Source organism: Microcaecilia unicolor, chromosome 9, assembly GCF_901765095.1.
Source record: "Microcaecilia unicolor chromosome 9, aMicUni1.1, whole genome shotgun sequence".
Taxonomy (NCBI): Eukaryota; Metazoa; Chordata; class Amphibia; order Gymnophiona; family Siphonopidae; genus Microcaecilia; species Microcaecilia unicolor.
Window position 1 is genome coordinate 56812725 of NC_044039.1, and position 21979 is coordinate 56834703.

At 45.3% G+C, this 21979-nt stretch overlaps 1 protein-coding gene across 1 annotated transcript in view; it reads left to right on the forward strand.

Moving 5' to 3' along the window:
- Positions 1–21979, forward strand: part of LOC115477057 (ovochymase-1-like) — a 304756-nt gene that overhangs the window by 68763 nt on the left and 214014 nt on the right. The window contains exon 4 of the mRNA XM_030213672.1: positions 627–719. Within this exon, the coding sequence (XP_030069532.1) occupies positions 627–719 (93 nt within the window). The remainder of the gene's footprint in view (positions 1–626; positions 720–21979) is intronic.

Here is a 21979-nt window from a genome sequence, read left to right on the forward strand (position 1 = left end):
TATGAATCAGGGGCATCCTTCAGTTTTCCAGGTTTTAGTATCAAGGTAATAACTTCATTGGAGTACTATGAAAAGTATCGCCAATGAATAACTATTATAAAATGTCAGAAGTGGCCCACATAATTGGGGGGTGGGGACAGGGGACGGTATTTTATAAAATTTACTTGTGCGCTCATCCGGCCCTGGGACATTAAAATTTTTGGAGGCCTTTATCAATCTCTGAATTTCCTTTGCATGAAGTGGGCAATTAAGTGACTATTACCGGTTAAGTAGACTAGGTAAACAAGGTTAACTGAAATGTTTTAAATCATAATTTATAATCCAAACCTTTTATGTGCCAAATGTTGGGGCCCATTCACAAATGTCTTCTATCATGAGAATTGAATGACTTAGTTATCTCTGTGTGGCTTTTAAATGTTAAGGGTCTCTTAAATTGATTTATTTGCTTTATTTTGTATGAAGAATGTACAAGGGAAGGTGTTTGCATATTAGTTAGGTACAAAATTTTGTCCTACAGTTCATTGCTGCCATCTTGCATTTGCATGCCTTTTGCTGTGTATTATACAAGTTCATTAACTGTCTTTTTTAAATTGGTTCACCCCCCACCTCCTGATTGGATATTGAAGGTGGTTCACAATTTCCAGAGGAACACGCACCTGGATCTGTAACACACCAGCAGTTTCAACCTATAAAACGGGATGAATCTCAATGTGTCCAAGGTAGAGTAACCCTTTCTAGTATCTTTAGGTGTCACTCTTTAGGAAAGTATTGAATTTCACTGTTGCTATAATACTAAACTTTTTTTGGATAAGGCAGTAATAGGCAGAACTGAGTTTCAGCACGGCATCTTAATAATCAGAGGATATGCTATTCCCTCTTCTGTTTTCCTGTTCCCCAAAATGTTTTCTTGACAAAAATAGATAAGAATTGAGGAAACAAATTATACTTTTATTGCCAGAGTTTGTACAAAAAAAATAAGGTTTTAGAAAAGTAATCCCCCGTTATTTTATGCTTTTTCCATCTAGGTTAGGATCTACAAATGAACAAAAAGCTAAGGGGCCCTTTTACAAAGTGGCAGTAAGCCCACCAATCTAGAGCTGCCACCAGCCCAATGCGGGCACTGGCAGTAGTTCCACCTCCAGTGCGCGGCATTTCTAGTGCTAGGGAAAATATTCAAAAAATATTTCCACAGGCAGTAACCTGGCAGTAATTGGGTAGCATCGCGCACAACCCGGTTAGTGCTGGAGCTCTTACCACCACCTCAGTGGGTGGCAGTAAGTGCTCCTCCCACATAGCCATATGGTAAGTGAAATATTATCACATGACCATGTGTTGGTTTTTTTTCAGCCTTTTTACCTGCTGCAGTAAAAAGGGCCTTAGCTTGTGGCAAAAACGGCCCCCATTGCTAGTGCAGTGACCCTTTTACCACAGCTTGGTAAAAGGACCTCTAAGTTAGTTAGCTATAGCCGTTTTTTTTCCGAGCACAGTATGCATATGTTCTCGGTGATGTGATCCATGGAGCCTGGTGTAGACACTGCCAAGTGCACTGTCACTTTAAGTCTTTGAGGCAGTGCACCCACAGTTCATGCATGGGTGCCTTCTCGCTTGACATGTGAGCATGAGACCAGAAGTACAGTGTTAAAGCTATGAAGATGACTCAAGGGGAGGTGGGTGGGAGAATGTATGCCTGCTGTCCTCAGAGAACACCGGCTACAGGTAAGTAACTTAGCTTTCTCCGAGGACAAGCAGGCATAACCTCACCTATGGGACTCACTAGCTACCAGGTTCACAGGAAAGATAAATTTTTTTGTAACTTAGTGAGCCTGGTGGAATAATGGGCCAGAAGGTGAAGTTGGTTTTCAAACAGTAAAAAGATTCTGCAGGACTGCTAATCTACACCAGCTATCCCAGCTGGAATCAGGGCCATGCCAACACGGTAAGTGCCGCAGGGGGGGGCGCCTGCCTTCAAGGGTGCCGCGCCGTCACGTATTTAAAAAAAAACCCACCTTACTCCGCTCCATCCCATCCCCGATTCCCCGGCGCTTTAAATTTACCTCGCTCCGCCTCCGACGTCTGCGCAGCATCAGTGAAAGCGCTGCCTGTCTGACATCTCTCCACCAGCCTTCCCTTCGCTCGTTCGTTCCCTCTGTGTCCCGCCCTCAAGGAAATGATGTCAGAAGAAGGCGAGACACAGAGGGAACGAATGAGCGAAGGGAAGGCTGGTGGAGAGACGTCAGACAGGCAGCGCTTTCACTGACGCTGCGCAGACGGAGGTGGAGCGAGGTCAATTTAAAGGTCCGGGGGGGCACGTGCGCCAACTGATAGTCTGCAGGGGGGCACCAACTGATAGTCTGCAGGGGGGCGCCAGAGACCCTAGGCACGGCCCTGGCTGGAATGCTGCTTCAGACAGTGAGTAGTGAAGGTGTGGCTAGAAGACCACATAGATGCATTGCATATGCCTTGAACAGAGGCAGAACAGAAATGGGCTACTGAGGCTGCCATGGTTCTCACATTATGATCAATGACCTGGCCATGGAAGGTCAGCCCAGCCTGACTATATGTATAGGAGATAGCCAACCAAAAAGAAAATAGATTGTATGCTTGGTGATTGTATGCATGGTGATAAGAATTCCCAATCTGTTAGGATCAAAGAATACAAAAAGCTGGGAGAATTTCTGATGACGTTTAGTTCATTTTAGATAGTATACTAAAGGACGCTTGCAGTTAAGGTATGCAGTGCTGCTTTTCCAGGATGAGAATGTGGTTTAGGAAAGAAGACAGGTAGTGCAATGGACTAAGATGGAACTCCAAAACAGGGAGGAATTTGGGGTAGGTTCGAAGTACAACCATGTTGTGGTAGAACCTGGTGTAAGGTGCATCTGCCACAAGGGCATGAAGCTCTGACTCTTCTAGCAAGAGCTATTAAGAAAAGTACTTTATATATGAAGAACTTCAGAGAAAAGTGGTTTGGAGGTTTCATAAGAGTAGTGAGGACGACATTGAAATATCATGCCACTGGAGGTGCTTTGATAGGGTTGGAGAGAAATAAACCCTTCATGAAACTAACTATCAAGGGAAATTGGTTATCAATTTTAGTATGAAAAGCACTGATGGTGCTGAAATGTATTCTGACTGAGTTAGTTTTGAGTCCAGAATGATAGATGGAGGAGTTAACTCCATATGGATAGGTAGAGATCATGTGGTAGAGTCTAACAACCTAGCTGAGCACCAGAGAGAAAATCTTTTCTACTTTAAATGGTAATATTTTCTGGTGGAAGGTTTCCTGGAGGCAAGAAATATCTGAGAAACTGTGTGGAGCAAGGTTCAATAAATGCAACACTGTCATTGAGTTATTTGGATCCAAGCAAATAGTAATCCTGTGGCTTGAGACCATTGGGAGGAGTGTGTCCACTGAGGAATTCAAAAGTAAAGGTGAGCCACTGGTTGTTACATGGACTGTTTAAAGCCATGCGAGCGAGGAAGTGGAGCATCTGATGAGCAGATATGAGTCGACTGGGATACCTGAGTGGTGAGATGTAATATATTATTCATACTCAGTTGAGGAAGGAATTCTTGACCTTGAGTTGTGAAGAAGAGCCCCTATGAACTCTGTCTCTACCGGCTGTAGATGTGATATGGGATAGTTGATGATAAATCCAAGGAGTTCTTGTATTACTGACTGCATGGAAGCACTGATGGACTCCTGAGAGGCTGTTTTGGGGTAGTTGATGACAAATCCAAGGAGTTCTAGGAGTCCTATTGCTAACTGCATGGAAATGCTGGTGTACTCCTGAGAGGCTATTTCGATTAACTAGTTGTCTAAGTATGGGAAGACATGGATGCCCCACCTGCGAAGTGTTGCAACTACTAGTATAGGACATTTCATGAAGACTTGACAAGTCAAGGCCAAGCCAAATGGTAAGACCTTATACTGATAATATAGAGTTCCACAGTGGAAGTGAATGAATTTTCTGTGTGCAGGGAGAATAGATGTGTGGCTATATGCCTCTTTTGAGGTTTAGAGAGCAAAGCCAATTATTGAATTGAATCATGGGAAGTAGTGACCCCAGGAATGCCATGTGAAACTGTTCTTTAAGGAGAAACTTGTTCAGGTCTCATAGATCGAGAATTGGGCGCACTCTTCCAGTCTCATTCAGATTGAGAAAATATCTGGAGTTGAGCCCTTGACCCCTGTCTGGTGGAGGAATTGGTTCTATTTCATTTTGCTGGAGGAGATACAAGAGCTCCTCTTGAAGTATGGAGAGAGTTGAAATGAGTTGTACCTGTATTCCATTGTAGAGCTACCTGTAATTTTAGCTAATCAATTTTGTTCAATTGTATCTGGTGACTCATAGTCGGTATGCTATTAAGGGCGTATCTGTAGAGCCTTGTTCAGGATTTAGCAAAAGAACAACTTAGAGATAGAAACATGACAGCAGATAAGGGCCAAAAGGCCCATCCAGTCTGCCCTTCCTCAGCAACCACTAACTCCTCCTTTTCCTAAGGGATCCCATGTGCCTGTCCCATGCTTTATTAAATTCTGACACAGTCCTCATCTCCACAACCTCCACTGGGAGGCCATTCCATGCTTCAACCACCCTTTCCATGAAAGAGTATTTCCTTAGATCTCTCCTAAGCCTATTTCTTCTTATCTTCATTCTATGACCTCTCATTTCAGAGTTTTCTTTCATTTGAAGAAGGCTCACCTCCTGTGCATTAATGCCACTGAGGTATTTAAATGTCTCTATCATATCCCCTCTCTCCTGCCTCTCTTCCAGTGTATACATATTGAGATTTATAAGCCTATCCATGTATGTTTCATGGCAGAGACCTCTTACAAATTTTGAAGCAGCCCTCTGGACATACTCGATCCTATTGGTGCTGTCTCCAAAATTCCATGCAGCACTGCAAATGTGATCTTACCCAGTGCTTTTTTTGTGCCGGTACGCAACGGTACGGCGTACCGGCACCTTTTTTTTTGCTCCCCCCGCCCCGTGACGGACGCAGTGCCAGCCCCCATTTCCGGCCGCTGCTGCTTCTCCTGTTGAGCAGCAGCGGCCGCTACACAAAGAAAAAGATTTTTAAAAAAACTTCAAACCTGGCTGAAACGCGGCACCCCGGCACTGTAGACAGCCATTAGGCATTGGCTGTTGCCCCGCAGCCGCTCCTCCTCTTGCCTCTACGTCACTGCGCTCCTCCGGGGTCTTCCTCCAGGGGCAGTGACGTAGAGGCAAGAGGAGGAGCGGCTGCGGGGCAACAGCCAATGCCTAATGGCTGTCTACAGTGCCGGGGTGCCGCGTTTCAGCCAGGTTTCAATTTTTTTTTGTTAATCTTCTTTTTCTTTGTGTAGTGGCCGCTGCTGCTCAACAGGAGAAGCAGCAGCGGCCGGAAATAGGGGCTGGTGCCGCGTGCGTCGCGACTTCGCGCCAAACTTGGCAGGGAGAGGGAATCCAACAGAGGGAAGGATTGGGGAAAGAGGGAAACCAACAGAGGGAAGGATTGGGGAGAGAGAGAAAGAGGGAAACCAACAGAGGGAAGGATTGGGGAAAGAGAAAAAGAGGGAAACCAACAGAGGGAAGGATTGGGGAAAGAGGGAAACCAACAGAGGGAAGGATTGGGGAAAGAGGGAAACCAACAGAGGGAAGGATTGGGGAAAGAGGGAAACCAACAGAGGGAAGGATTGGGGAGAGAGAGAAAGAGGGAAACCAACAGAGGGAAGGATTGGGGAGAGAGAGAAAGAGGGAAACCAACAGAGGGAAGGATTGGGGAGAGAGAGAAAGAGGGAAACCAACAGAGGGAAGGATTGGGGAAAGAGGGAAACCAACAGAGGGAAGGATTGGGGAGAGAGAGAAAGAGGGAAAACAACAGAGGGAAGGATTGGGGAGAGAGAGAGAGGGAAAAACAGATGGAAGGATGGGGAGAGAGAGAGAGGGAAAAACAGATGGAAGGATGGGGAGAGAGAGAAAGAGGGAAAACAGAGGGAAGGATTAGGGAGAGAGAGAAAGGGAAAACAGAGGGAAGGATTGGGGAGAGAGAGAGAGGGAAAAACAGATGGAAGGATGGGGAGAGAGAGAGGGAAAACGGAAGGATAGGGAGAGAAAGAGGGAAGACGCTGGATGGAAGAATGCAGAAAGAAATAGGGGAGACACTGGAAGGATGGGGAGAGAAAGCAGAGCTGCTGGATGGAAAAGGGGAATAGAGAAAGACTGGAGAATAAGAGGAAGGGGCATGGGGAGAACAAGGGTGAGGAAAAGATGAAAAGCCACAGGTAGATGAAGGAAATTAAAGAATGGATAGTAAGAATGAATTAAATCTGGACAGAGAGAGAGCCTGAAAAATATTGAAGAAAGCAAAGAAAAAGGAGACAAAAATGACAAATGGCACAGAAGAGTTAAGCGAAAACAAAGGAAAGGAGAATCACAGACTGGGACCAATATGGAAAGAAAAACAGTCACCAGACAACAAAGGTAGAAAAAAATCATTTTATTTTCATTTTAGTGTTTGTAATATGTCCAATTTGAGAATTTACATTGGCTGTCTTATTTTGCACTGGGTATACTACTACTACTACTTAGCAAATCACGTTATTTTTTTCTCCTATAGTACTGTAATATTTTCAATGATGTCTGTTTATATGCGCCATGGCTGGTATAGGGGGTGTGGTTAATGTGGGTGTGGCTATCATAGGGGTGGAGCCATATGTGGTGACCCCGCCCATAATGAGTACCGGCACCTTTTTTTCTACAAAAAAAGCACTGATCTTACCAGAGACTTATAGAAATGAACTATCACTTTTTTTTTTGTCATCCCTCTCCTTATGCACCCAAGCATCCTTCTGGCTTTGACAGTCACTCTTTCTACCTGTTTGGCCACCTTAAGGTCATCAGACACAATCACCCCCAAGTCCTGCTCTTCTTTCAAACACAGAGGCACTTCACCTCCCCTATACTGTATCGTTCCCTTGAATTCTTGTAACCCAAGTGCATGACCTTGCACTTAGCATTAAATTTAGTTGCCAGGCACCATTCTTCAAGCTTCGCCAGATCCTTCTTTGTCATTCACCCCCTCAGGGGTGTCTACCCTATTACAGTGCTTGGTATCATCCACAGAGAGACAAACTTTACCAGACAGTCCTTTTGCATTATCACTCTTAAAGATGTTAAAAAGAGCTGTCCCAAGGACCGACCCCCTGCGGTACACCACTGATAACATCCTTTTCCTTAGAGTAAGCTCCATTTACCACTACCCTCTGTCTCCTCCTATTTAACCAATTTTTGACCCAGTCAGTCATGTTAGGCCCCATACCGAGGGCACTCAGTTTATTTATCAGACACCTGTGTGGGACCGTGTCAAAGGCTTTGCTAAAATCGAAGTATACCACATCTAATGCCCCTCCCATATCCATTTGGTCACCCACAAAGAAATCAATCAGATTCATCTGACATGACCTGCCTCTAGTGAAGCCATGCTGCCTCGGGTCTTGTTCAAATCGAGAAACCGCACGATCCTCCACTTTAGAAGTGTTTCCATTAGTTTACTCTCCACCGAGGTCAGTCTGACAGGTCTGTAATTCCCAACCTCCTCCTTGCTTCCGTTCTTGTGCAGATTCTTGGATTTGTGCCTGCCAGAGGACTACCAGAGAATTTTCAAATTGTCTGGTTTGATTCAGATTGTAATATACTTTTACCTGTGTTTCCTTCCCTTAATATCGCCTATCTGCTGAACTTATATCCATCTATCTTAAAAATACATAATAATAAAATCCTTTCTTTTCACTTGCAGGGGTTCTGGCCTCTTAAGTTGCTATATCTGTCTTCATCCAGACTGTCTTCAGTCCTACCCTGCCCACCCCTCTCCCACCCATCCCTAGGTTAGCTCTCCCTATATAGGAACATCCAGAGACAAATATCTTCAATAAACACTACATTGGTCAATCTTCGTCATTTATATCCCTTAACACAGTTCACCTTTTCAAACTTGTGTATCACATCAACATGACCTTCATTCAGTGCACTACAAGTTGGGCTTTAGTCCTAAGGCAAACAATCTGAACCTTAGAGCTTGCCCCATCTATCTTCAAATATCTGATATGAAAGATGAAATCAACAATCTCAAGAAGGAATTGGCTACAATTAAGTAAGCATCCCAGATTGCTCAATTCCCAGCCAATTTACCACCAGCACTGTCAAAGAGATTAAAGCAACGGAGGCGGACTGGAGACATAGCGGGACAGACTGACGGGTGGTTGGGCAGCGTCGGCTTGGCTGTTGCGGACGCCGTTTGGGACCGATTCAATCACCAGAGATCCTGGGCGGCCTGAGCAGCTTGAGCCGGCCTTGGACCACGTGAGTTGTCGCTGGGCCAGCTGATTCGAGCGAGACACTGCGGCCCAAAGAGTGGCAACGAAGTTCTCCTCCCGATTCATCCTACCCGAGCAGCCGACCAGCACTGGAGCGTGGCGCCGAGAGGGGCCAGATCGTGATTCAGCCTACCTCGTGGTTGAGACGCGGCCCAGGAGGGACTTGACCCCCACCCGCTCGACTGGGGGACTCACCTGCAGTGCAGAGGGAGAGACCGCGGGAGACCGGGAGGCCCTGGTCGGGAGCTGCGGGCGAGAGGTGCCGCGAAGCCGCCTGCAGGTGGCTGCCGCTGGAACTGGTCCCAACTCTGCAGATCTCCCTCGTGGTTTCTCTCCAAGACGCAGCCCAGGGGGACTCGGCCCCGATTGCCCAACTGGGGAGAGCAGATTGCGGATCAGAGAGAGGGACCGCCGGAGCTTGGGCGGTCTCCCCGGCGAGTTGCACATGAGGAGATCGGCTGAGCCGTGCAGTGGATGACCGGTGCTGTCGCTGCCTACTGGAGTGAAGCCACACCGGACTTGGAGACCGAGGGTTGCTGGGGAACCCGACGAGCGAGCCAACCGGAGCGCACGTCTAGACCCGGAGTCCCAGATTGGCAAAGCTACAGGGGCCAGCCGACGCACGTGGACCCGACCGGCGGACGCTTTGACCGGAGCACCCGTCTGGACCAGGCCAGGAGACGCGACCCTGCGGAGCAGCGGTCGCCGATCGTGGACGAGTGCACAGTGGGCAACACTAGACCTGAGTGGTTTGAGCACTGTTTGCTGGGCTTCTGATTTAGACGCTTTAAAACTGCTCTTAATTTGCCTTGAACACTCTGGAAGCTGCCCCAAAAGCTGCAAATGCTTTCATAGTTGGTTGCTGGACTGTATACTAACCACAAATGTTTTATGCCTGGTAGCGGGAGTGTACAATCATTATAAATGCTGCTTTGTCCCGAGTGCACTACCCACAGCGAACTAATTATTGCCGCTTTATCCTGATTGCACTGCTATCAGCAACTAAGTATTGCTGCCTTGTTTAGAATGTACTGCCAATAGCAATCTAGATTTGTCTGCCTTGATTTGAATGCATTGCTCACTATGAACTAAATTTTGCTTGCTCTGCTCTGAGCACACTGTTTACAATGAACTAGATCTCGCTATGCAGGCTTGCTAAATCCCCTAACATTCTAGACACACAAATTAACACACACACTAACACTGATATGAACCCCACTAAAATATTCTTAACCATCTACCATCTCACCCTACTCAAATATGCATTCACAACCTATGACACAGACAACACCACCCCCACAATTCACAAGCCACAAACTACTCAAGCACATAACATATCTACCCAAAAAGACAAAGAAGACCACGAAAAACCTAATATCCACGGGTACCATCAAAGGACAGGCAAGAAAGAACGCACCAAACCTTCACATCAAAGAAACAGACAACTGATAAATAGTACCACAATCCCGAATCCAAGAGAACAACACCAACTAATACAAATAGGCTACACTAATGCCAGATCAGTAGCCAATAAGACCATATCATTAACTGCCTGGATCACGGCAGATCATCTTGACTTCCTACTAATCAGCGAAACCTGGATCCATGACTCCAAAGATCCAATAATCTTAGAGTTATGCCCTCCAGGATACAAAATTACCCATTGGACAAGAGAAGGAAAAAGAGGAGGAGGCATAGCAATAATCTATAAATCCCAATTCACAGTCACAACAGCAGAAGCCATCCTCCCCCAACTTGAAATAGCCTCAGTTAGAATCCAACCACCCCAATCTACGTGATCAATTAAACCTAATCCTATTCTACAGACCCCCTGGCAAATGGCAAGACTCCCAAACTCACTTTATGGATTTCATATCAAATACCTGCGTGTCCACCCAGAACCTTCTCATAGCAGGAGACATCAACCTCCACCTTGAAGACACTAACATAAGCAACGTACACAAATGCAAAGAATTCCTACAACTATTGGAGCTCCATTTGCCTAACATGCAACCCACCCACAAAAAAGGACATACATTGGGCATTATAACTCACAAACTTTCATCAGAACATATCTTCACAATCACAGACACAAAATGGACAGCCACTCCATGATCCGATCACTACAAAGCAAGCACTTCCCTTTTCTGGAAAACAAAAGTACTACAACAAAAACAAGAAAAAAGTACCTATACTACAAGAGGCAAAATAGACCCACTAATATTTTGGCAACAATTTTACACCGATGAATGGACAACACCTACAGATTCACCCCAATTTCTACAAGAATGGGACAACAGATGCAAAGTAGTACTAGACAATATAGCACCGCTCTAAACTAGAACCTCAAATAGGAAAAACTCAACACCATGGTTCAACGAAAAGTTGAAAGAATTAAAAACACAGGTCAGAAGACTAGAAAGAGCATGGAGCAAAAAAAAGGATGAACACACTCTCAAAGAATGGAAACAGTTACAAAGAAAATACAAATACAACATCAGACAAACTAAAAGAACATATTACAAAACCATAATAGGACCAAACTACAAGGATACACACAAACTCTTCTCACTCGTTAACTCCTAAATACTACACTGGTCACCTCTAATAACACAGACACCCCATCTGCAACCAACCTAGCCAAATATTTCAACGAAAAAATTATAAAGCTCCGACGCATGATACCCACCAAAACCATCGAATACACAACCATCCTTGAATGCCTAGATCCAAAACCTGGGGAATACCCAGCAGATCGATCATGGACCAACTTCAACAAGATCTCAGCAGATGAACTCTCACAGTGGTGTAGAAAATACGCCAAGTCTCAATGCAAATTAGATATTTGCCCTACTAGCCTAATAAGAGCTGCCCCCAAACAATTCAAAATAGACCTCACGAACCAGGTAAACCACAGACTCCAAAATGGTCTATTCCCCACGGTTAAAGGAAACATCCTACTCACTCAGCTGCCAAAAGATGCTAAGAAAAACTCAATGGATCTAACTAATTATTGCCCAGTTGCATCCATTCCACTCATAACCAAACTGATGGAGGGCATAGTGACGAAACAACTTAATGAATACCTAACTAAACACTCAATTCTACATGAGTCCCAATCAGGATTCCGATCAAATCATAGTACCGAAACTGTACTAGTGTCTGCAATGAACTCATTCAAAAAAACAATTGCGAGAGGAAGTGACGTCACCACTGGCAATGGCTGCCTAGCTTCTCAGCTCCCGCTCCTCGCAGCAATAAAAAGCTAAAAATAGGACCCATCTGTTATTTTTGCAACCTCAAAGCGCTCTTGGTAGGCAACTATCGACGACCAGAATGAGCAAATCGCACTCAGCATGGAATAAAGACTTGGAGAAGTTGACGAGCGCTGGGCTGAGCAAAACGCCAAAACGCCACGAGGTAATGGCGCAGGCCTCGCCCTCTGACTCGGCTTTATCGCTGGTGGAATCACGGAGGCCCTCTACTAAAAAGGGTGTTTCGGGCGAACTCAGACAGATCCTGTCTGGCATCCAAGAGGACATTCAAAAATCGAAAGAAGAAATACTAGATAAAATGGAGGTACTCAGCGCGGACCTCCGTGAACTAGGAGGCCGAGTTGAGGAAGCAGAACTTCGGCTGGATGAGCACGCGGAGTCTCTAACCGCCCATGAGGCGCAAATACAGGAACTCGACCAAAAGGCAAAAGATCTGACTTACAAATTGGACGATCTGGAAAATCGAGGTCGAAGAAATAATCTCCGGTTTCGCGGAATTCCAGAGAGTGGAGAAACGGAGGATGTCCCACAAATCGTGCAAACTATATGCACAACCCTGAGGGGAACTGAGACAACAGTAGGAGGCCATTGAGCTGGATAGAGCTCATAGAGCCCTGGGCCCTCGTCAAGAAAACAGAGCGCGAGACATTATTGTTAGATTTCATAAATATGAAGTAAAAGAACAAATTCTTGCCTGGGCTCGGAAGAAACAAGATTTGGAGTTTAACGGAGCCAAGATTATGGTATATCAAGATCTTTCTCAGTTCACATTGCAGCAGCGACGCCTCCTGAAACCGGCTCTGGATATTTTAATCAAGGAGCGGATTGTCTATAGATGGGGCTTCCCTTTTTCTTTGAATTTTACCATCAAAGGATCAAGACACAGGGTTAGTTTCTTACCTGAAGCCTGGGTGGTCTTGCACGCGGAGGGCCTGGTGAGCACAAAGGCGCCCTCAGGGGAACTGGCACCCGTAACGAAAGCAAAACTACAAAAGTGGCAGAGGATCCCTGCATCCAATAAACGCAGTAACCCGAAGAGGAAAGTGGCAGCGGAGGGGACCTGAATGTTGCTGTGACGGCTTCACGGAGACCCATCGCTTGAGTTCCTGGCTTCTGTAGATATCGGAAGGAAGCTGGATACAGTCGTGGTAACCGAGAGACTATGCTTATTGAGTTCCTCGGACTGCTCTGACTTAAGCTTACTTGATGTTTTATGCTTAACAGGGGAAGGGTCTGTATGTGCACCACTAGTGGAAGGGGAAGAGGGGGACTATCCTTCAGTTGGGAGAAGTGCATAATGTGTTGGGGAATGTTATAGTACCACTAGAGGGGTAATGAGAAGAGTAATATGAAGAAAAATGACCTATATAAAGTAAACAATGTCGGTAGCTGAACAGATCAGACGAGGGACAGGAGGGGCTTTTAGTTTTGATGGTAGTATGTCAATTGCTGGGGGGGGGGGGGCGGGGGGAGGCTGGGTCTGCTTGATGTTCAGTGGGTTACTTTCTCACAGCCCACTCGGAGAGAAGGTATCTCCGGGATGGTGTTTAAAGGGGGGGGGGGGGGAAGAGGGAGTTGATTAATGGGTTTAAGGGGAGGGTAAGGGAGGGTGGGTTCGGACTGGTATTTTGTAAGAGAAGGGGGGAGGGGGTGAGTCCCGAGGGTGTTATGTTGTGCTTGTGCTGTTCTCTCTTGTGTTTTAACTATGAATACACACCTTAAGATTCTATCCTATAATGTGAAGGGGCTGAACATGCCACAAAAACGGCAGAAATTATACAAAGAACTTAGACAGTTAGAGGCTCATGTCGTCCTGCTGCAGGAGACACACCTCCGCCGAAAACATGAAAGACTCCTCTCCCACCCTAGCTATCCCAAATCCTTCTTTGCTTCTTCAAACGAGGGATCTAAAAAAAGGGGGGTGGCAGTGTTATTTCATGAGTCAGTCGCAGCCCAAATAGTAAAGATCAAAAGAGACCCTGGAGGGCGGTATCTGTTCATACATGCAATATTAGACCAAACGGAAATAACCCTAGCCTGTATATACGCTCCGAATGATCATCAGAGGGATTTCTATACAAAAATAAAAAATTTATTAGCAACATTTGCCCAGGGTTCTATAATATTGGAGGGTGACTTCAACGGAGTTATGGACCCGAGTCTGGACCGTTCTGGACCTGTACAGCCTGTAAGTCCCCGGGATGCATGGGCGTTGGGATCCCTGGCCACTTCCTTAGGGACCCTAGATGTCTGGCGTTTGAACAATGCGCAAGTGAGAGATTATACATACTACTCCACAGTGCATACATCGTACTCACGCATTGATTACATCTTCTTGGATCTAGCATTGGCTGAGCAGGGGCCAGGGGCGGGAATTGGTAGTGCAACTTTATCAGATCATGCCCCAGTTTGGGTTAATTTATCTACAATTAAGGCGGAGACTAAGGATACGAGATGGGCGCTCAATGCCACAATTCTACAGGAGGGTGAGGTGATAGAGGGTTGTAAGAAAATGTTGAGAGAGTACCTCGAGATCAATAGGGAGTCTGGGCCCCCCCTGAGCATTGTGTGGGATGCTATGAAGGCAGTATCAAGAGGCTACTTTTTACAGCTGGCCAGTAGGAGAGCGCGGACTCGTAGAAAGCAAGTGGCCCAATGCATGGATAGGATCAAGAAATTAGAAGCACAACACAAAGTAGAGGGCTCTCAGGCTGTGCTGGAGGAGTTGCGAGCTCAGCGCCTTCAGTTGAACTCTATCTACTCTGAACAGTTAAGCCAATTGCAATCTAGATCGAAAGTCTATTCTTATGAATTCTCCAATAAGGTGGGGCGCCTTCTGGCCTTGCGGCTGCGTAGGCAAAAGGTGGAAAAGGCTGTAACACATGTCAGGGAGAGGGGGGGGGGGAATATGTTGCATACATCGGAAGCTATTAGGAAGCGATTTAGTGAATTTTACCGGGAATTATACACCCGTGAAATAAACCCCCCAGCAGAATCCATTCTAAACTATATAGCTGAGACTGATCTAACTTCCCTAACAGTCCAGCAGCGAGACATGCTGGATGAGCCGGTCACGCCGCTCGAGATAAACAAAGCTATTCAACATTTACCATCTTGTAAGTCTTCTGGCCTGGACGGGCTCCCTAATGAATTCTATAAAAAATTTGCCCCAGAATTGTCTCCACTCCTGGCTGATCTGTTTAACCAAATTGGGAGAGGGGAATCTTTACCGGTTTCCATGCTAGAGGCCTGGATAGCAGTGATACCGAAACCAGACAAGGACCACGCGGAGTGTGGTTCTTATCGTCCCATATCTGTTCTGAACGCAGATGTCAAAATTTTAGCCAAAGTTCTGGCCAATAGACTTAGCCCCCTTGCTCCCAGCGATTATCCATCCTGATCAGGTGGGCTTTGTTTCCTATAGAAAAGCAATGGACAATACGAGACGAGTGGTAGATTTAATGTATTTGGCAAAAAGACTGCACAGGCCTATGTGCCTTCTTAGCTTAGACACTGAAAAGGCCTTTGATAGGGTGCACTGGCCATTCATGTACAGGGTTATGGAGACCTTTGGGATAGGTCCCCAATTTTGTAGATGGATTCAAGCATTCTATGCTTCGCCTAAAGCATGTATCAGACTAAACGGAGGCTACTCCGACTTTTTTTACTTTGCACAGAGGTACTAGACAGGGCTGCCCACTCTCCCCGTTGTTGTTTGCCATGGTTATGGAACCTTTTGCTTCCAGGGTTAGATCTAATCCGGGGATCACTGGAATTACAATAGCAGGGAGGGCACATAAACTTGCCCTCTTTGCAGATGACGTGCTATTGTTTATTACTCGCCCTTTAACATCTTTTCCTGAGCTCTTGAAAAACATTGAGCAGTATTCGACAGTCTCTGGCTTTAAAGTAAACATGTCAAAGTCTGAGGCTCTAAACGTAACCCTACCCGAAGACCAGGTGGAAACCTTAAAGGATACGTATGCTTTTAGGTGGGCTAGTGGGAGCATACGATACTTGGGGGTGTACATAACGGTTGGGCTCCCTGACCTCTTTACGGCAAACTACAAGGGACTGGGCCGAGTTCTATCCGCTGACATGGAGAGATGGGGAGATATTGCGCTCTCCTGGCTCGGCCGAATAGCTGCAGTTAAACTGAACATACTACCATGTTTACTGTATTTATTCCAGGCTCTTCCGATCTCGTTGCCCCGTAAATTTCTTGCTGCGCTACAAGACCGTATTGTGCGATTCGTCTGGGCTGGTAAACGTCCGAGGTTAGCAAGGGCCTTTCTGTATCAGGACAGAAAAAGAGGAGGGCTTGGGGTCCCTAACATAGCTTGGTACTATAGAGCATCTCAGGCGCGTGCTGCTGTGGAATGGTTTCAGGCCTATCCTGACCGGCAATGGGTAGATTTGGAACAGTTTACCTTGGGTGATAGACCGCTGGGAGCATTAATGTGGCTACCGCGGTCCCTTAGGTGCCTAGAAGACGGGCTATGTCCTTCTATATACGTAACCATGGATAACTGGGACAGTCTGTTTCCACAGCGTAGCTGCTTATTGACGCGCCTTTCCCCTATAGCGTATAACCCATTGTTTGTCCCGGGGACAGAGAGGGGCATATTTACTAGCTGGTATGAGGGAGGTTTGCGAACATGGGGGCAGCTGATCGATGGGGAGACCATACTGACCTTTGCAGAAGCCCAACAACAGTTCCCGACAGTGGTGTCTGACAAATATGCATATCTCCAACTTACTCATTTTCTTAAGACAAAAGCTGTACAGGAAGTATTGCGCAGGAAGCAATCAGTTCATGAACAAATTTGTGAAGGGTCGGGCACGACTACAGGGCTGATATCTCGCCTACATCATATTATCACTCAACAAACACCCCGTTACACACTCCATAGGAAAAATTGGCAGAGGGATTTGGGTATTGAACTAGAGGAGGGGGCATGGGAGAGGATGGAACAGGCCGCGGCGGGGGTATCCTCTCATGTGCCATTTAAAGAGAATGCCATTAAAGTCCTATGTAGGTGGTACATGACACCAGAGCGCCTACAGCGTATTTACCCTACCTTATCTGGGCTGTGTTGGAGAGGATGTGGAGTGAAGGGAACCATGGGACACATTTGGTGGCATTGTAAGAAAATAAAGGCTTTCTGGAAGGCGGTCCACAGTAGGCTGCGCCTGTGGCTGGGGGTACAAATCTCATGGCAGCCCACTATTTACTTATTCTCTGCTAAAGCAGCAGGCCTCTTAGCTAATCAACAAATATTGTTGCGCTATGCCACATGTGCAGCTCGAATTGTTATAGCAGCCTGCTGGAAACAGACTACGACTCCACCTTTAACTCGGTGGATTCGCAAGCTGCGATATGTGTGTGAGATGGAGCGGCTTATCGCAGAGCGGAGCAATCGCACCAATAAATGGCACCTGATTTGGGACTCCTTTCTCCTTCATACATAATGTAATTGTTGATTCATAAAACCAGTCCGGATTGGGTGAGGGAGGGGTAAGGGGAGGGGGGGAGTGCAGTTTGTTTGTCTTATATTATAAAAACTTTATAAAAAATTTGAAGTTCTGAAGGATATCAGTATTACTACATTCATGTTCTGATGCGGAGGCAACACGTACCATATGCTAAAGTGTTGTGGTCTTGGTATTGTTAGGAGAAAACTTGACTTGTAAAACCATACCTCTGTTATTATACAATGTTCTAAGTGGTAATGTTGCCACGGGCTGTACTGTTGAAAGAATGTACTATTTACTAATAAAGACTTCATATAAATTAAAAAAAAAAAAAATTGCAACTGGCAAGAACATACTCCTACTACAATTTGACATGTCTAGCGCCTTCGACATGGTTGATCATGAAATATTACTTCATATACTAGAATATTTCGGAGTCGAAGGTCCAGTTCTCAAATGGTTCAAGGGATTCCTCACCACCAGATCTTACCAAGTAACAACGAATGCTGAAAGATCACCTCCATGGATACCAGAATGTGGAGTTCCTCAAGGATCCCCCCTCTCACCAATCCTTTTTAACCTAATGATGATACCACTAGCCAATCTCTTAGCTAACCAAAACTTTAACCCATACATATATGCAGACGATGTCACGATCTACATCCCGTTCAAACATGATCTAAGTGAAATCACCAATGAGATCAACGAAAGCCTCCGAATCATGCACTCCTGGGCAGATTCATTCCAGCTAAAACTCAATGCAGAAAAAACTCAATGCCTGGTGCTCACTTCCCAATACAATACAAACAATTACTCCACCATAATAACCACACCATACTGCACTCTCCCCATCTCAGAAAATTTGAAGATTCTTGGAGTCACCATTGATCGAAACCTCACACTCGATACCCACATGAAGAACACGACGAAAAAGATGTTTTCCTCGATGTGGAAATTCAAGAGTTAAACCTTTCTTCCCGAGAAACATTTTCCGTACCTTGGTGTACAGTCAATGGTAATAAGTCATTTGGACTACTGTAATACTCTGTACGCTGGCTGCAAAGAACAGACTATAAAAAGAAACTCCAGACAGCCCAGAATACTGCAGCCAGACTCATATTTGGAAAACCCAAATACGAAAGTGTGAAACCATTAAGAGAAAAACTTCATTGGCTCCCTCTCAAGGAACGTATTGAGTTTAAGATCTGCACGACCGTATACAAAATTATTTGAACTTATCCAGCTGTAAAGGACTCAAATATAAGCAAGCATACGCCACTACCTTCTCATACAGAAGTACACAACTATGGAACACACTACCCACAGCCCTGAAAACCATAGACAATCTAACTAACTTTCACAAATCCTTGAAGACACATCTCTTCAACAAAGCCTACAAAATGAACCCTTAACGACACAAATCACCACCCAACTCATTCAAGTATCAAAATGCAATTCCTACATCACCCTATCTAACACCTACTTCTCTAATTCCTCATATAGCTTCTGCTTATACTAATTGTATACAAGATCCTGTCATGACTATGTCATAACTACACTCTGTAAGCCACATTGAGCCTGCAAATAGGTGGGATAATGTGGGGTACAAATGTAATAAATAATAATAATTAGATGGTTCACAGTAGGCTGTGGTAAATTATGACCTGTAATGGAGACATTCACCCTCCCAACCATTGCCCTTATATAATTCCTTTGCTACACTGGAACAATATGATACTTAAAAAAGATGTACTGATGTAGAACTAGAGGCAAAGAATGTAACACAATCCACAAGACATCCACAAAACAATGACAGATCAGTGCAAAGCAGAAAATTCTTACTTCTAGGAGACTCCATTTTCAGAGGCATTAACGTAGGAACATAGTTCAAAGGATCTAACCTAGTGAAGTGCCTTCCAGGATCCTCAGCTACCAGAAGTACCAACCAAATACTGAACTTGATCTGAGAGGAGAGTAAGGATTCTAATACTGATGATGTAATCCACCTGTGGACAAATGACCTGGCCAACCATAACAAGTTTAGAACACAGAGATCTTCTATAAGCTTGGGGGAGGGACTGAAGTCTTAGGTTCAGACTGCAGCTTTTTCTGAAGTTATTCCTACAAGTGGGAAGGGAGAAGAGAGACTACATAAAGCATAGGAATTCAATAAGTGGCTCAAAGTTTGGTGTAAAGAAGAAGGTTTCAGATACATAGGAGGATGGGGCAGTACATGGCAAAAAATCATTGGCTGTACTATAATGATGGACTACATCTTTCTATGATGGGAAAAAGGATCCCTGGGGAGAAATTCAGACAGTATTTTTCTAGTCATTTAAACTAGAGGGTGGGCGTCACCAAAGGAAACAAGGGAATTAAGAAAATCACCCCCCAGAAAAAACAAGATGGTGGAAGGAAAGGTAATGTAAATGATAACCATCCTAACTCAATTAGCACATGGGAAGCAATGAGCACAAATGCTCATAGCCTAAGTAGAAAGATTCAAGATCTGCAAGCCCTGATGTTTGAGAAAAACTTAGATATTGTTGCTATTACAGAGATATGGTTCAGTGATTCCCATGAATGGGATGTGACTATACTGAGCTATGATCTTTTTAGAAAGGACAGAGGGGGCCGAAGAGGTGGAGGGAGTGGCATTGTATGTGAAAAAAAATACCTGAAGAAGGAGCTGACGGCAGGGGTAGGAATTGGAGAAATGGAAGTGCAGTGGTCCAAGCTGAAAACTGTTATAAATATAGCAACCGATATCTACTCAAAGAAAGTAAACAAAAACAAGAGAAACAGTCTATATGGTTCTCCAAACAAGTGGCTGAAAAAAATAAGGACAAAAGAAGCTTTGTTCAAGAAATACAGAATCCAATGAGAGGATCACGGGAAAGATTACTGGATTAAGTTCAAAGAAACAAAGAGGGAAATGTGACTAGCGAAGTGCGGGTGGAAGAAAAAATGGCTAAAGATGTAAAGAGGGGTGACTGCCTTTTTTAGGTATTTTTGGTGTAAACCAATTGGATTAAAGGTGTTTTTTATTACCTGGTGGGCCTGTGGTAGCTGGTCAGCTGGATTTGGGTAGTGCTCTGTAGAGCCTCCTAAAGATTTTTTGTGGCCATATTGAGAGCAGGCCGGATTGGCTATGCACACATGCGTGTGTAGCAGTTTTCCATTGCCTGGGAGACAGCGTCAGGAGATGCAGGCTCATGGACAGAGCCATGCAGCTGATGCTTTAGTTCATTCAGGAAAAGAATGAATTGCCAGCAGAGACCTCTAGCAAGGTAAGGGAAGCTGGAGAATTGCATTTAAATGGGTTTTTCCCCTTTATTTTTAAATAAATGGTTTTGTGCTTTGGGAACTTAAAGATTGGGGTTTAAAGGAGGAATTGCAGGTTAGTGTTAGGCAAAATAAAAATATAAAAAGCAAATTTTATCAACTAATCTCCATAGTTTTTTCTACTTAGTTCTAAAAACTTTGTACCACAGCATTAACAGATAGAATATAGCAGGCACTGCAGGATCTAGTTTAGTATTAAGGGGGAATAAAAAGAGAGAGAGAAAAGCAAGCATTATTAACTAGTTGCCGTGGAGGGGTATAATCAAACGGGGCCGGCCATCTATATGGCCGGCTATCTTCAAGGCCAGCCCCGTAAAGCGGCGTGCCCAACCGTATTATCGAAACAAGATAGCTAGCTATCTTTCATTTCAATAATACGGTCAGAGCCGGCCAAATCTCAACATTTGGGCCGGCTTTACAGATGGCCAGCATTGGTTTTCAGATAATGGAAACTAATGGCGCCGATCTCAAACCCGGCCAAATCCAGTCCATTTGGTCATGGGAGGAGCCAGCATTTGTAGTGCACTGGTCCCCCTCACATGCCAGGACACCAACCGGGCACCCTAGGGGGGCACAGCAGTCGACTTCACAAATTGCTCCCAGGTGCATACCTCCCTTACCTTGTGTGCTGAGCCCCCCAATTCCCCCCAAAACCCACTCCCCAAAACTGTACACCACTACCATAGCCTTAGGGATGAAGGGGGGAACCTACATGTGGGTTCAGTGGGTTTTCGGGGGGGTTGGACGGCTCCCATTTACCACCACAAGTGTAACAGGTAGGGGGGGATGGGCTTGGGTCCACCTGCCTGAAGTGCACTGCACCCACTAAAAACTGCTCCAGGGACCTGCATACTGCTGTGATGGAGCTGGGTATGACATTTGAGGCTGGCATATAGGCTGGCAAAAAAATGATTTTTTTTTGGGTGGGAAGGGGGTTGGTAACCACTGTGGGGAGTAAGGGGAGGTGATCCCCGATTCCCTCTGGTCATCCTCTGGTCAGTTGGGGCACTTTTTGGAGGCTTGGTACTAAAAATAAATGGATCAAGTGCAGCCGGCCAAGGATCTCGTTAGAGCCGGCCTTTTTTCCATTATTGGCCGAAGCCGGCCATGTCTTAAGCACGCCCCCGTCCCGCCTTCCATACCCTGCCGACACGCCCCCTTAAATTTTGGCCAGCCCTGCAACGGAAAGCAGTTGAAGCCGGCCAAACTCGGCTTTCGATTATACCGATTTGGCCAGGTTTAGGAGATGGCCGGCCATCTCCCGATTTGTGTCTGAAGATGGCTGGTCTTCTTGTTCGAAAATAAGCAGGATAGTGTAGAAACCCTTTCCCCATAGTTTTAAACTGAAATTTCTCTAGAAATAGGCATTTTTCCCATAGTTTTAAACTGAAACCTTTTCTAGAGGTAGAAACTAAGCAGCCAAAAACTCTTGTTCTAAAAGACAGTTATTTTCTGTTCCTTGGCTGCTGGAGAGGTAGCTCATCCAGCGACCTCAATTAAGTGTTAATTAAGGTGTGGGGAAATA